Here is a 14,068-nt window from a genome sequence, read left to right as displayed (position 1 = left end):
CTATTCTATACTATATATAGCAAATATCCAAATGGAAAATCTATAGCAATCGAAAAGCATCCAGTTTTGTGGGAGGGTCCCGCAGTGGAACAATGGGAGCTTCCTTTTTCCTCCGTAGTTTCCATAGAACAACAATTGGAAGGAGAATATATCCCGCTATTTTGTGTATTTGGCAAACCATTGCGCTTTCTCTACATTCTTTTCAAAGGACTCTACTTCTACTTCTATATCCTCCACAACCTTCCCCAAGGACTCCAATTCTTCTTCTACATCTTCTTTCTCCTTCGCAATATTGTTTCGTATATCCAACAATACTCTATATATATCTCCCAATATATCTTCGCGAGACACACGCTCTATAGGGTTGTATGGTTCCACCTGTGTCGTGCTTTCTACAGGGTTCTCCATATTCTATACAACCACCCAGCCCCAATAATATATTTTCTTTTCGCATCCTCCACGGAGATGCTTCCATGAAGGGCACGAATTTCTTCCAACTCCTCTTCGGATAGATTTTTCTTTCGTGGCATCGTATACATATTCTACAATATCTTGTCTCCAATAGGAATCCTATACATAGAAAATTCCACACACCAAGAATCCTGTACCCTAGGAAAAGCAAGCAAATGCTTGTAGCAAAATATAGCAAAAATATAGCAAAATATAGGATTTGAATCACATCAGCGTTTACACATAAAACATTCCATCTGTAGTAGTGGTATAGGTATATAAATCTGGCTCCAGTGGAAGTGGTCCAGAACCCTCATCATCTTATCTATACTACTCGAGATCCCTGACAAAAAACTTGTGATTCACTACATTATCGCTGGAATCTTGGTTGCCGAGTTAATGTTCAGACCAGGGGTCCGGAAACCATCATATGCGCCGGACATGTCCAATTGGGAATCTCAAATGTCCGGTTTAAAATATTGCTTACCAGACATTTACATTTTTTCTGTCCGGACATTTTATAAAGTATCCTCCCGACATTCTTAAATTTTGACTGGACATGATCAACAGTTAGGACTGAGCAGTTTCTGTCTGCAGTTGTAACACGATTATCTACACTGACAAGCTTTGTTTGTTTTGATTGCTGTAAATACATCGTACCTACATGATAGTCCAAGCAGTCAATCACTGTAATAGGCAATAAACTGAGTTGACACTGATTAATCGAGGATTAATTACTGAGTACATCTTGTTAATTTGAGTGAAAGGTGTTTACAACTGTAAAAATACCTTGCATCATCGATGTACCTCATTATCCTCACAATGCTACGATATGTAACCTCAGACAAGAAGCGAAAGCGTGACGACAGCCAGTCGACCGATGCAGATCAGTCGAGCGGATCTGCCAAACCCTCAAAGTCTGGACGATCATTTTGTAAGTCATGGCTAAGGACTTCACTTGGTTGACATACAATGAGGATTTGCAGATTTTATTGTTTTCAGTAGCTAGTCGTATATTGAAACTTGATTGACCGCCATTTTGCTTTCTGTGGCGATCGATATCATATTTTTTTATGGTCAATAATTAAGTACAGATGAAAAAAAGTATTCAAATAACTATTGCTATCAATGATATTTTAGTATTTGTGATTATATTATCTGTCTTGTTTTTAAATAATCTTTAGTTTAAAAAAAAAAATTCCCGTGAGGTCACGTGATAACCAAATATGGGATAATAGTCTCGATCCAAATGTTACAACGTATACACTTGAGCGGAAATAACTCATGAATATTAATTAGACAGTTAACACATCGTTATTATAACAGAAACAAATGTATGTTTTCCATGTATATCTAAAATGATATTATTTGGTATTAACTGTCCGGTGAATTCAAAAATTTAAATTGAAATAATTCATCATATTATGAATACATAACAACTTGTAATGTGTGTGAAAAGTCGTACTAAAATACGCTATTTGAAGGGGGCGTGGCCTAAATGCAAATGTCCGATTGGGATTTTAAATTTTCCGGACCCTGGTTCAGACGCATCGCTTTGAAAAATCAAGGCTGTGCTAGAATTGCGGTCGCGCGGTACTGGACCAACCTCTGACTTTGCAATTTAAAGGACTTGTATATTATTGAATTTTTAACCCCATGATGGAAAATTAAATGTATAACGTGTAACATTCAATACAAAAACATACTTGTTTCATGTGGCGAAAAAAAGTTTTTCGGTGTCAAAACACAAGGGCGATGTCCACATGTACAAAGACAAAAAGGGGGATAACTCCGCAATTCTTAACCTAAGTCATTGCAAAACTCAGTATCCGTCATGTCCGTGGTGAGCATCTGCTTTGGCTTGGGACAATACATTCTAGTATCTTTTTGTTTATGTGTATCTACAAAGTTCTCACACCGCTATCGATTTTAATAACCACACCGGTTCCTTTTCTGGGACATTGAATGATTGTCATCCAAAATGTCCTGAAGACATATTTCAGATTTTGTTATAATATAAAAGAATGAACTATAAAAATCCTGAAAGAGCCCTTTGGCCAGTTGAAACCAGATACTTTCAGCTTATTTCCCAATTCATAAGAAACGTTGAAATCGGTAACACAAAAAAGTAACAGTATATTACCACTTTTATTCGGTTATTGTTTAGAAAATTTCGATTAAAAGAACAGAATGTTGGGCTTTATCATTACAACAGCTCCACAATCCCCCCCTGCCCCCACCAACACACACCCAAACCCCAACAGACCATGACCCACCTCCGCCCATGAATCTCATGAATGTTTGGAGTAGATTTTACCGTGATGCTAGGATCTGTACATAAATGAGTCATGTAAGTTAAGTAATCAGAATCAATCTGAAATCAATAAGTTCTATTTGTTATTATGTTTCTATTCTCGCCTTGATACTACGTGGAAAGGCAGACCAATACCATCGTCAGCGTGCGTGATTTTGCGTCAATCATGGCAGCACGTTGAAAGATTTCTGTTGACTTTTCCAAATAAGTATCTGGACTCTAATTATTAATTCCTCAATTCTTGCAACGATTATCGACCATTACATATTCGTAATAATCTGAGCTAATGTATGCAACAAATTGATGACCAAATCTCTCGGAATAGTAGAAAATGTTAAGTAAAACTAGAAGTTTGCTTTGTTTACATTTTTAAATGAGAAGGCCCACTGGTAGGTTTCAGAGCACAGGGTTTGGTTTCACACTTAAATATTTCGGTTGATTTCATTTGGACCGTTTGTATTAGTGACTTAGACAAAATGTCAATTGATTCTTAATGGTATGATGAATTCAGAGATGTATTGTGAAAGACATGTGATGTGACAGCCATCTTGCCTGACGCGAAAAGAACCGTGATTTTGCAACGCTATATAACATTGAGGTTCGCTCCAGAGTTTCGAAAACGAATATAGGGTTATTGGAGTCTTTTCGGAATAGTGATTGGCGTTTTGACAAAGAGCACACACCCAATTGAAATTCTCATGTAGCTATACCTTATTTGAATAAATAATCACATTTAGAACAGTGAATTGGTTTAATGCCAAATTGACATTTTTTTCGTTGTACACTATTTTCAAATGTCATTAGTGATACATATGCTTTGGCTAAAATAGTTGTTAATGGCATCATATTATAGATACTTTCCTACAGAATCTAAAACTGTGACGTGTATTTGTGTGTATGACGTATTTTAAGTTTTAGAAATGTATTATGGACCTAATCTCATCTTGGTCTACACTACAGTGTACAGTCACGTAGCCTGTCGTTTCAAATAACACCATGAACAGTTTAACCAGGAGAATAAGACCGATGCAAATGTCAAAATATATAATTTGGTACAGTGGTATTCTACGTACCTACTTGTCATAGGTCCTTTATTGAGTGTACCGAAAAACAGAAGTTACCGACGTGAATTGGAGTCGCCATTTTTGTTTACAAATTGACGTGTAAATGTCACGTGATTTTCATACGCGTTTTGATTGGCTGCGTTCATACAACTTGTCGCATGAAAATAGAGCATGTCCTACAAGTTGCATATGTCAAAAGTTGGACCGACTTGCCCATTCACACGATGCAACAAATTGTATACAACTAGTTGTACCGTGTGAATGCCCCTTAAGGCTGGCTCTGGACAGGAGGAGCTTCTAAATGGCGACAAGTATTGGTGACCTGCTGGGCTACGACCAGAAGGCCAAAACTATGAACGTCTTCAATATCTTCTAAGGCCACGTTCCTCATCAGTGTTGGCTGAAGAGCGCGTTTTTGCGTCTTGGACGCACAAAAATAAGTTTGAACGCACCTGCGTAACATGTGTGGGTCTCGTGGACGCAGTGACTGGGGCTATATTAATTTCATATCGAATTGACACTGTTATCGTAAATCAAAGACGTACGTCTTTGCGTAAAGGTATTTGTTGCCAAACAAGACAGCGAAGCATGTTGATTAACACTTCCGCTTGCTAAACCAAACCAGTTTCATTATTCTCTCCCTTTTTATGACAAATACCCAAACCGGTTTCTTGACCTATATCTATTGTCGGTTTTGCATGTATTAATTTTCGGTATGGTCCGTAGCTTTGCTTCAGACAATCAGGTGCCACATATTAAGCAAGTCGGATATAGTCGTAATTAATTTAGCTTGCTGATTGGTCGAAAATATCCTGACCTTGTGTCAAACTAAAAATAGCCAGGCACATCAAGGGTATACTTCAGAACGTGGTAACAGTGACCCGCAAAATCGAGCGACCGTGTAGGATGATACGCTATGTTATCGCGGTAGTTAATTTATAATGGATCGTAGTGGGGCACGCTTACAAACTTATTAAATATGTGATTCACAAAATGTTTGTTGTTCATTGGATTGATTGATGCTGATTTTCTTTACCGAGTTCGGTTAACAAAGTACCTGTCATTGGTGAATCTTACCGCAGTAAGTAAGGCTGTGTGGGTTATATGGTATATCACTTCCTGTTTTGAATTTTGCATACGACCGAGGTTTGGTCAAGGGACTTCGTTTGAACAAATGGATTCTTTTTCTAATCAATTTTGAATGGAGGAAGGGGTAATTCCACTTCAGAAACATACCAAGAACTGTCATAAAAAAAAGTTAACGTGTGTACAAGTAGCCGTGACATACCGCAACGAGTCCTGTATTCGATCATGCGATGAAATATAGCGTGCTTAGATTTGCATAAGTAAACAGTCGACAGGTTGTGTGGATTACGAGATTTATCAATACCGCGATACTGTATATGATAAAGAATGAATGCGAACACTTGAATGTACAATGATGTAAGCATTGATTTTATTTAGCGGACTCTGAATATTTAGTTATTCTACAACAGACTTATCAAGCTGATAATAATTCAATATCTTGTGAGTCATATTAAGAATTGCAAAACACATTTTGCCAGGACCGTTATTGGTGTAACTGACATGTTTAAACATTTATAGCACCTGAAACATGTTGACTAGATTTATCAAGGAAATGCTGGATCCTGAACATACTCTTACTAAAAAAACGTTCGATATGCCAATTATATTTTATGACTCATTGATCATTGTCACAGTTACAACATGAACTCAATACTCAGTACCAGGGGTTCGGAAACCGTCATATGCGCCGGACATGTCCGATTGGGAATCTCAAATGTCCGTTTTAAAATATTGCTTACCGGACATTTTAAAAAGTATTGTCCGGACATTCTTAAATTTTGACCGGACATGATCAACAGTTAGGACTGAGCAGTTTCTGTCTGCAGTTGCAACACAATGAAGATTAACTACACTGACAAGCCTTGTTTGTTTTGATTGCTGTAAATACATCGTACCTTCATGATAGTCCAATCTATCAATCACTGTAACAGGCAATAAACTGAGTTGACACTGATTAATCGAGGATTAATTACTGAAAACATCTTGTTAATTTGAGTAAAAGGTGTTTACAATTGGACATTAATACCTTGCATCATCAATGTACCTCATTATCCTCACAATGCTACGATATGTAACCTCAGACAAGAAGCGAAAGCGTGACGACAGCCAGTCGACCGATGCAGATCAGTCGAGCGGATCTGCCAAACCCTCAAAGTCTGGACGATCATTTTGTAAGTCGTGGCTAACGACTTTCACTTGGTTGACATACAATGAGGATTTGCAGATTTTATTGTTTTCAGTAGCTAGTCGTATATTGAAACTTGATTGACCGCCATTTTGCTTTCTCGGACGATCGATATCCAATTTTTTTATGGTCAATAATTAATTACAGATGAAAAAAGTATTCAAATAACTATTGCTATCAACGATATTTTAGTATTTGTGATTAAATTATCTGTCTTGTTTTTAAAAAAATCTTTAGTTTAAAAAAAAAAATTCCCGTGAGGTCACGTGATAACCAAATATGGGATAATAGTCTCGATCCAAATGTTACAACGCGTACACTTGAGCAGACTCATGAATATAAGTCATGAATATTAATTAGACCGTTCACTACGTTAATAGATCGTTATTATAACAGAAACAAACGTATTTTTTCCATGTAAATCTAAAATGATATTATTTGTTATTAATTGTCTGGTAAATTAAACAATTTAAATTGAAACAATTCATAATTCATCATATTATGAATACGTAAACTTGTAATGTGTGTGAAAAGTCGTACTAAAATACGCTATTTGAAGGGGGCGTGGCCTAAATGCAAATGTCCGATTGGGATTTTAAATTTTCCGGACCCCTGCTCAGTACAGTAGCATCAGAACAGCCATTGAACTTAACTGAATCCATAACTTCAAATCATTTGTAGATCTCGGTAAAAACATTCACAAATGTCTGTCACAATGACCCCTTACCAATGGCTGACCCGTGTACTGCCATTTCATATACGAAGTTAGATATTAACATGGATAATTTTGTGTTATAATATTCATTAATATCAAATGTCCCATTTAAGAAATTGTCTGTCCCTTAATGTAAACCTCTTGGTTATGAGAGCAGGATGTGCCCTGATGTGAACCTTTCTCTCACTTTGCCTGTTTGTTGATATTTTGCAGTTGCGAAAAGATTTCTTATTTTTCACAACCACTGTGTTCTGTTGTTAATGTTATGTTATAATGCTATAAATTGGACCCCTCCATTTTTGTTTGGGACCCCTAATTTTATGATGAAGGGGTCTAAGTGACCCCAAGAAAATTTAAGCCAGAGCAGACACTGCCTCATGTAAGGAGAACGTGTCAGACCTCCAAAAACATCCTTCCATAACAGTTCCAATAGTACAAATGCTGTGCAGAGCCATCATAGAGGCAACCACCCGGATCACATGAGGCGTGTTAGCTCTCAAGGATCAAGGATCTCATAGGCCTGAAAGATGATGGTACTCAACCATGATGATATGGTGTTGCGGCTGACTTCATTCATTGAGGTCTGGACGATGTGAATAAATAGGCATTTCCAAGCAGTCTTGGAGCATGAGACAGACAGTGATGTCACAATAAGAGTTTCTCCTTAAATACGGCTCCCATAAATGATGATAATAGAGGGATGGTGAAAGACTGGTCAGGCTGTTCTGGTAGTTTATCTTGGTAATGAAAGCTCCGGACAGCCCAAAGTAATAGCTCTCGACTACACTTAAAAGTTTACGCAGGTAAAGTCGAGAGAGTGAAGCTCACTTACCCGCGTGGCAAGGGCCAATACAAGGGTTGTTTATTGGCAATGTTATAAAATGATGTAACGTGGAGAGGCTCCAACAGGGGAGCATGCAAGAACCCAAGTACCAATAATCAGATCCCAATGCGGGATTGCGAAACTTGGCCTATGATTTTTAAGGAGGAAGAAGTATTAAGGAGCAGTTCCAAGGTCTTGGTCATCATCCGATCTACCGCAACTGCCACCACCAAGTTGAATACCACCAATTATGGAGTAATGGTGCAGTCTTATAGGTGTCGCTTGGTTTGAAGAAAATGGAGGTATTCAGCCAAGATTATTGACCTATTTCATACTTCGCTACTTCCGGTTTGAAAGCGAGGCTTGGAGAGCAGTGAGTGAGTGAGTATGGTTTTTTACGCCGCTTTTAGCAATATTCCAGCAATATAACGGCGGGGGACTCCAGAAATGGGCTTCACACATTGTACCCATGTCGGGAATCGAACCCGGGTCTTCGGCGTGACGAGCGAACGCTTTAACCACTTGGCTACCAGGCCACCCCTTGGAGAGCAGAAGATGAAGGCTGGATAGCACATGAAACACATGGAGATGTCAACAAGGCACGCAATCCGGACAAACTATCGCGGCAACATTTATCTTAAGTATTCAACATTATTCTTATTCTTATCATTGACAAACTATTCTACTGTTATCTGGTCTCCTTCCCGATATAAATTTAGCAAGTGAGTCTGGCCGTTCTGTTGTGATTTCAATTTAAAATATCCGTGACCTCTTGGTAACTCCCAATGCAGTTTATGGTAGCTGAACAGACTTAATACAAATGCTACTGAGATCTTCTAAAGAATAATTCATTGTTTACACACCATTAAGCCAAACTATTTATTGTGAGTTTAAATAACTTTGCGGGTTGTATTTGAAGTCTTTTGACCATATCTAGATATATGTCAGAAACTAAATTGATATGTTGATATAATGTATCAAATTGTAACCTACTGAGAATTTACAATCGTAACAAATCAGAATTTTGCATCAGTTGTGTATTTGATGTAAATTGTAATGGACTCAAATGCATTCCAATAGAATATTTGACCTCTAGATCTACTTGTGCTGATGTGATTTTGAACAGTTGTTATTTTGATTGTCAATGTCAGATTAGATAGCATGAGGTGTAATATTTCAATTGAATTATTACATAAAGGGTGTGTAAATATTTGAAGTAAATTACAGTTTGATCTGCAATTTTGTAAACAATATTTCTACCAAAATGATATTTACTTTACTGTACCAAATTAATCATGTCATGAAATGAACAAAAACCCAACTAATTAATGGCCAGTAAATGTTCAATCTACATGTGATCTTTATATAATTTACAGAAACAGATAACTCTTTAACAGTTTGTATTCAAATATTTCAAATGCATAAATTGATATTGACATTACTATAAACTTAAAGTATAAACAGAATTATTTTTAATTCCCATGCGTATTGCAATCATTACTCATTTATTCCCTGTTTAATTGTGAAACCCATCTGGTCTTATGTCCACAAACATGTTTTGAAACTTTTAAAACAAAATGATTTCTTTTGTGCAAGCAATTGCCATGTATTGTTGATTATTAATCATATCAATTTATATGTAAGAATATAGTTGTGCTTACTGTGTCATTTTGCAATAATTATATCCTTATGATGTTATATTTTACTATTGTTAACAATCTTTAGAACTTTAGTATATTTCAATCAAGTCAAGTGGTGTGATCATTTTGATAATTTTTATAATTCAATCAATCAATCAATCACGAGAAATATAAAAATATATAAATACATAGTAGAAATTTGTTTTCCTTGTCAAATAAAGATGATAGCATGAATTTATCTCATCTTGCGATCTGACATAGTTAATATTTTCAAGTCAAGATATCAACTTTAGTAAACCACAAGAGATAAACATTTCATTTGACAAAATAAATTCAAGTCTTATATTTTCTTTATGATCTTCATGACCTTACTCAGAAAACCATAGTGTCAATGAGGCAGACTGACTGTTGGTGTGACAAAACGTGATATTTCACCTGATTTTAAGAAATATCTTATTTATTTCACTCTAGCGAAAGTATGTTTTCAGCATGGTCAGACTAAACAAAGTATTTCATGATTAAATACATACCAGTAATACAAATATTAAAACATGTTTCATTAAAACAAGAGTTTCTGTGTGGCATTGATATAAAGAGCTGTAGTACACTGTCATTAAATTGATGCATCTGTTGTGTTTACAAAGAATATACTGTTTGAGTTTTAGACATATCAGATAAATTGATGCTTTCAAGATTGTTCTAAAGTAGCATGTAATGTTACACACTGTGATTAATTTTCCCTAAATTTCTCTATTTCAGAAGAATGTTGTTTTCTGAATAAGCAATATTTTGAGAGAAAGTGAATATTCATTGTTTATACATTTTTTTTATAGAAGTAGAAATATTATTACAATATTGTTGAGTTATTCATTTCAGGCTTTGAGTCCAGTGAGTCAACACAATGAAGTAGTTGTATCCGGTGATGGATGTCTGGAGGAGCTTTCTGCTGACAATAACACACTGGTTACAATGTACGTCCTGTCACAGGACAAGGAAGTGAAAAGCCATAATCAGTCAATCAACAAATGTGCTTCCTAGGGCTGCAACGAATACACTATGAGGCGAACACGATTCGTATCACGAATATAGGATAACGAATACGAATATTAATTCACGAATATAATAACAAGTCGGCAGCTGATGTATTATTTGTTATATTCAGTGAAGCAATATAAACATAAATTATTTGACATGGTTTGTTAATTATTAATATATTATACATTTATATACTGCACTTATCCAGGTACTTGTATCTGCTCAAATGCGACAAAGACCAGTGACCACAATATTGTCAAATTAAATAACATAAGAATGTTGTCTTTTGATTTGGTTTGTTTGTTGTTTAACGCCACACTCAGCAATATTCCAGCTATATGACTGCAGTCTGTAAATAATCGAGTCTGGACCAGGCAATCAAGTGATTGACATCATGAGCATTGATCCACGCAATTGGGATACAATGACATGCATCAACTAAGTCAGTGAGTCTGACCACCCGATCCTATTAGACGCCTTTTATGACAAGCGTAGTCGCCTTTTAAAGAAATCTATGCATATAATATGTTCTTATGGATATTTATATGTAAATGCACATGCTTGTATATTCATAAATATTCTATTCTAGTGGCCACAAATAACGAATTCAATTCATGACTGGATACGGTTCGATTCACCGAATACGCGAGTGAATCGTAACAGCCCTAGTGCTTCCTGTCACACTTACCCAGTAAATAGGATGAGGAAGAGAAAAGCCTCATTCACTCACTAAACAACATGGCCAATATTTATCAGACACTAAAAAAGCACATTGTACCATTTGTTTACAAGTTCGAAAATTATTTTCTCCTGGAATTTAATTAGGTGCTTTTTACTGACAAAGATTCCCGGTCCATGTTAAGTTTTGAAAAGTCTGAATATCGGTAACTGAAGTGGACGAAAAAACAAGCTTATATTGTGAGAAATAAATACTGACAAAGACTCCCCGTCCATGTTAAGTTTTGAAAAGTCTGAAAAACTGAAGTGGACGAAAAAAACAAGCTTATATTGTGAGAAATAAAGAAATATTTTCTTTGTTAAATATGAGAAGTCCAGATTGTTCCATCAACATAATCTGTACCGGTACATTTATTTTATCTTGGCTTGATTACAAATTTGGACACAGGCTCAAGCATTGAGACTGCCAAAGTTGCTGGCAATGCATGAGGAGCCAGCAGTGTCTGTGTCGCAGGCTGTTAGGTAGGCACCGATGCAGGATACAATTGTGACATATAAGAAAAAAGTATTGTCCATATAAGGCAGTCGTCAGTGGGTACAAGAAAGAGCAGGTAGCTTCATACTTCAGACTTCAGGTTAGCACAGGCATTATGGCTTAGCCCTAAGGTGCAAGCATCGCTGAGGCGCCCGGTGGTGTAGAGATTGTCGACACGCCTAGAGTAATCAACATTACTAAGTATTCCGACGGGACAGCCATCGCTGAGGAGTCAGGATGTGCACTATTGTTGAGGCTCCCGGAGATGATGGCAGTGCTGAGGAGTTCGGAGGTAGAGACACTGCAGAGGCAATCTGAGCCGCTATCACTCAGGCTCCTGGAGGCCTCAACACCGCTAATGAGTCCAGAGCCGTACCTAGATAGGTAATGCCCAGCTGCATATGGCTGATGAGTAACCACCGGGCAACCCCTGGAGTCAGACATCTAGCTATTTCTTGCAAAATCGTAGAGTCTTCTGTGAACAGCGCCGATGAGACCTGGTTACACTGGTCCTGTGGTTTCTGAGGGGTTCATTAAACCATATCCCGGATGCCAGACAAACAGGCCATGACATAAGCCCACTTGGTTTTCTTTTAGGTGAGTTCCTGGGCTTCTACATTTTGGCCTGGGTTACTACATATTAGAATTAAGGGGCTCAGGTGGCTGCGAGGGAAAATATATTAATGTTTAGCAGGGATACTGAAACTAATTTCATGATGCATTTATAGCTAGGGGTCAGCACTGGCAACAACTTCATGATCTACAGTATCAAGGTTCTAAGCTTAAAGTAAAAAATTGCATAAACACAAAACAGTATCATGAAGATGAAATCATACTTGCCTTGACATATGTGACTAAGTCTTCCATACGATCAACCACTTCTGTGATGGCCAAATATTCAAGAACGTTCTTGCAGACTCGAATAATCTTGCGTACCTCAGACTCATCAAAAGCAAGAAGAAGGGCAGATGTCCCTTGAAGAATACCTGTCATATGGATGAAAAGGAGAACATACATGAAAATAAAGAATATCCAAGAAATAATTTCGATTCAGTGCCATGTGCTAATTCCATGTCTTGTCGTCAGCGTAAGAAATTTACTTGACAAAAGTAGGATCACATAAACATTGTCACAAGGTATGTATATTGCTAAATGAGACTCCAAAGTGTGCCCTTATGGCACCAGAAACGTATTTTAACCTTGTCATTATGACCTTGGGTCATAGGGGAGCCTGGTGTTTAAAGTTTTTGCACGTTACACCGAAGGCCAAGGTTCAATTCCCCACTTGGGTAAAATGTGTGAAGCCCATTTCTGGTGTCCATTACCATGATTTTGCTGGAATTATTGCTAAATGCTGTAAGTATATTTTTCTAATTTCAAGTCGTGGAAGCCAAACTAAAATGAAAAGAAACCAAAGATTCTGGGTCCATGATAGTATTCCTGGTTATTATGGGTTGGTATTGAAAATGTTACAGACATGAGGTTGTTTATTTAGTATGGGAAGTCCCTAATGAAATAATTTTAAAGCTACAAACTCTGTAGATTACTTGAATAACTCTTTCAACACTAGTCAACATTTATCAAGGAAAATATCTGATTGTAAAACATCTTAGCTACTACAAATTATACACCATTTGAAAGGTCTAATCCTATTGTTTATCAATATGAAACTTGTGTTTATCAGATTATTTATATAATGCATTTACAACTTAATTAAGTTCGTTGTAAATAAAAAAATGTAAGCTATCACATTCATAACGTCCACATTAAGGACCAAGGAAGCTAAAATTTGACGATTTTCGGCAAATATAAGATTTCATAAAATCCACTTACCTATTTCTTTTTTATTATCTTTGTTTACATAATTGGAAAATAATTTTAAAAAGAATTATAAATAGTATCTGTTTTCACCCATTTCCCAGCATCTGTCCGCTCAGTAACATGAAGAAATACCTCCGTTCTCGAGGCTTCGTATGAATAACATGTGCGGGAAGACTGGCATATGACACACCATTAGAAAACTTATTTTTTCATCAAAACGATAGTAACCTCGCCCGGAGTCTTTTCATAGCTGTAACAAGCGATTTTATTGTATATAAATTGGTTTGTTATAACGCTTTCTTGACGAAATCTGCTACAAGGTTAGTGATTGATTAAATTGGAGCATGTGACCTAAGGCAGCCAATCAAATAACAGTCATGGTACCGTCCTCATGCATGATAAATTTCAGATTTTGACGAAAGGTTTATGTTTATCCTGTTATTCTGAACATTATAATTTTGTTTGTTTGATTTTTTGTTTGTTTAACGCTGCACTCAGCAATATTCCAGCAATAAGACGGTGGTCTGTAAATAATCGAGTCTGGACCAGACAATCCAGTGATTGACATCATGAGCATTGATCCATCCAAATTGGGATCGATGACATGCATCAACCAAGTCAGCGAGTCTGACCACCCGATCCCGTTAGTCACCTCTTACGACAAGCATAGTCGCCTTTAAGGGCAAGCATGGGTTGCTGAAGGCCTATTCTACCCCAGATC

At 36.8% G+C, this 14,068-nt stretch overlaps 1 protein-coding gene across 8 annotated transcripts in view; it reads right to left on the bottom strand.

Moving 5' to 3' along the window:
• The window catches only part of LOC124110749 (vinculin-like), a 270,082-nt gene that overhangs the window by 220,280 nt on the left and 35,734 nt on the right, over positions 1-14,068 (bottom strand). For all 8 annotated transcript variants that reach the window (XM_046470118.2, XM_046470120.2, XM_046470119.2 and 5 more), the window contains exon 4: positions 12,367-12,512. In XM_046470118.2, the coding sequence (XP_046326074.1) occupies positions 12,367-12,512 (146 nt within the window). The remainder of the gene's footprint in view (positions 1-12,366; positions 12,513-14,068) is intronic.

This window comes from Haliotis rufescens, unplaced genomic scaffold, assembly GCF_023055435.1.
Source record: "Haliotis rufescens isolate VD_foot unplaced genomic scaffold, xgHalRufe1.0.p SCAF_6, whole genome shotgun sequence".
Classification (NCBI taxonomy): Eukaryota; Metazoa; Mollusca; class Gastropoda; order Lepetellida; family Haliotidae; genus Haliotis; species Haliotis rufescens.
The sequence above is the reverse complement of the archived record's forward strand: the minus strand, read 5'-3'. Positions and strand labels throughout refer to the sequence as shown.